General features: G+C 36.0%; 1 protein-coding gene across 1 annotated transcript; it reads left to right on the top strand.

Moving 5' to 3' along the window:
- Positions 1–1,375: 1,375 nt before the first annotated feature.
- Positions 1,376–2,678, top strand: LOC116548214 (transport and Golgi organization protein 1 homolog). The gene is made up of 3 exons (XM_032273792.1): positions 1,376–1,565; positions 1,816–1,893; positions 1,976–2,678. Exons 1-3 carry the CDS (start codon positions 1,515–1,517, stop codon positions 2,147–2,149), a joined length of 303 nt encoding a protein of 100 aa, XP_032129683.1. The 5' UTR covers positions 1,376–1,514; the 3' UTR covers positions 2,150–2,678.
- The last annotated feature ends 307 nt before the right edge of the window (positions 2,679–2,985 follow it).

The following is a 2,985-nucleotide window of genomic DNA, read 5'->3' as shown; positions in this document are numbered from 1 at the left end:
TCTTTTCTAGGTAAAGAGTAGAGTATATCAAGGTAAATCTTCAGGCTTGTTTTGTTATTTGTACTATGCCCTCTGTACTGGTGTTTGATATGGCTTTTATATGTAAGTAGTTTTAGTGACTTCTGATGGCTGACTGACTTACAGCTTCTGAAAACTTTCCTATTCCTAGATTGCTAGCTTGGATGATAGAATAAATGGTGATACTACCACCTGAGATAGGAGATGAGAGGAACAAATTGTGGGAGTAGGGAGAAGATTAGTTTCATTGGGGACAGGTTTACCTTAAACACTGATGTACTAGTTTATTACATGTGACCAGTTTTTCTGTGCTAATGATTTAGTACATTAAATATTTATTTAAGTAGATAATTTCAGGACTAGAAATATAAATTAGCATGCTTGCATTTTCTGTTTCTCTTTGCAAATGACATATTTGAAGTGATGCCATTTTCTGAGAAGAAAAAATGCTTCATGCAGGGAGGAATATTGACCTATAACATTTACTGGGTTTCCCATCTTGGAAATAAATTTAAATTAGACTCTCATTGAAATAAAGGTTCTTATTATATTTTTCTTAAATTGTAACAATATTTTTACATTCTTATTCCTATTAGCAGATTGCTTTTTGTATTAATCTGTTCTCACACTGCTGTAAAGAAATACCCAAGGCCAGGTGCGATGGCTCATGCCTGTAATCCCAACATTTGGGAGGCCGAGGCAGGAGGATTGCTTGAGCTCAGGAATTTGAGACCAGCCTGGGCAGCATGGAGAAACCCCATCTCTTTTTTAAAAAACACAAAAATTAGCCAGGTGTGGTGGCACACACCTGTGGTCTCAGGTACTTGGTATGCTGAGGCAGGAGAATTGCTTGAGCTCGGGAGGTGGAGTTTGCAGTGAGCTGAGATTGTGCCACTGAACTCCAGCCTGGGCAACAGACCGAGACCCTGTCTCAAAAAAAGAAATACCTGAGACTGGGTAATTTATGAGAAAGAAGTTTAATTAGCTCATAATTCTGCAGGCTATACAGGAAGCATATTGGCATCTGCTTCTGGGGAGGCCTCAGGGAGCTTTTACCTGTAGCAGGAAGAAAAGCAAGAGCAGGCCATCTTATATGGCAGAAGCAGGAGCAAGAGAGAGTGAGCGGGGAGGTGCTGCACACTTTTAACGACCAGACTCCACAAGAACTCGGTCACTGTCACAAGAACAGCACCACAGGGGTGGTGATAAACCACTCATGAGAAATCACCCCTATGATCCAATCACCTCCCACCAGGCCCCACCTCCAACATTGGGGGCTATAATTTGACTTGAGATTTGGTGGGGACACAATCCAAACCATATCACATTTCAAAACCATAATAGTTATGTTAAGTTCTTTTTCCTCATAGTGCCAGATAACATGTCTTTCTGCTGATACATTGGGTAATTCTGTTTCATTTAGTGATTATAATAACCTTACATATTTTCTTTTTTCAGTCACTGAACAGCAGATTTCTGAGAAGTTGAAGATTATTATGAAAGAAAATACAGAACTTGTACAGAAATTGTCAAATTATGAACAGAAGGTTTAATTATTCTTTTGTCTTTTTTTCCCATGGTCCCAGCTTGAATTATTTTCACCTGTCTTATAGTTCAGTTACTATGGTGTTTTAAAATAATATTTATTATTCCATTAATTCCTATAAACAATCCAGAGCTTAAGCAATCATGTGTGTAAAGTACTGTTTTCTTCTATAAGAGGTCAATCACTTCAAAGTAAGTTCCAATAGCACAATACTTTGTATTTCTGGATTCTGAATGCTTTATTTTTTGCAGATTGAGGAATCAAAGAAACATATTCAAGAAACTAGGAAACAAAATATGGTTCTCTCTGATAAAGCCATTAAATTTAAGGTGAAAACTTCTTTTGGGGATTACATTTTAAAACAAAAGTAAAAATTAATGAATGTAACTAATCTTAATATCTTTTTTGTAGGATAAAATCAAGACACTTGAAAAAAATAAAGAAATTCTGGGTGACACAGCTAAAAATCTTCGTGTTATGTTAGAATCTGAGAGAGAACAGAATGTCAAGAATCAGGATTTGGTAAGAGTTTTGCTGCTAACTGTTACTAATAATTTGGTTTTTGAACTCTGTAGATGGATTTGAACTTTTCATTTTCCATAGTGTTCTGTGAAGTAAGAGTGCGAGTCAGGGAAGTTGAACCTACTTCTGTCCGTTTTTGTGGGATTTTAAGTACTTATGCAAGAAGTTACTCTTATGGGCCTAGGAAGTATTTTGGTTCTCAACCCTAGGTAATTGTTGTATTGCTTGGCTCTGTCCCCCAAAACATGTGGAGCAACTAAGAAACCACAACCCAGTTGAACAGTCCCTGTGTTTTGTTTTGTTTTGCAAAGTTCTTTTTTCACTGTAAGCATTTTACTTTATTAATAGAATAGTTTCAGAATGACATAAAAATTGCAAAGATAGTAAGGAGGGTTCCCATAAATCCCACATCCTATTAATCTTGATGACCTGACTGAGCTTAGTATTGCCAGGTTTCTTCACTGTAAAATTACTTTTTTTTTTTAACCTTTTGCATTATTGTACTCTTTGGAAGGAAGTTAGTAACACAGCTCACAGTTAAAAAGTGAAGGATTATGCTCCATTCCCTTGAGGAGCTAGAATCTTCATAAATTATTTGGAATTCTTGTATATGCATGATCTGTCTATTCTCACTCCAATTCTCCCATTTTTAATTTAGGCAAGAGAATTTTTAAAGTACCTTGGGGATTTTTTTCTCTCTCTTGCCCCAAGGGGGAAAAAAAAAAAACCTACATTGATTTGAACTTGTTAACTTGAAAGTTTTTTCAGTTTCTTTTCTTTCATCTTTTAGTCTTGCCATGTATCACATTTTATTCTAACAAGGAAGGTTGTGTATGCCATGAAATATTTACGCCTTTGATTATTTTCCTTTACCTCTTTAAGTTCTTGATTTTTCCCTA

This window comes from Sapajus apella, unplaced genomic scaffold, assembly GCF_009761245.1.
Source record: "Sapajus apella isolate SASKATOON/1434 unplaced genomic scaffold, GSC_monkey_1.0 scaffold8118, whole genome shotgun sequence".
In the NCBI taxonomy this organism is placed as follows: Eukaryota; Metazoa; Chordata; class Mammalia; order Primates; family Cebidae; genus Sapajus; species Sapajus apella.
Note: the sequence above shows the minus strand (reverse complement) of the source record. Positions and strands in the feature narration are given on the sequence as shown.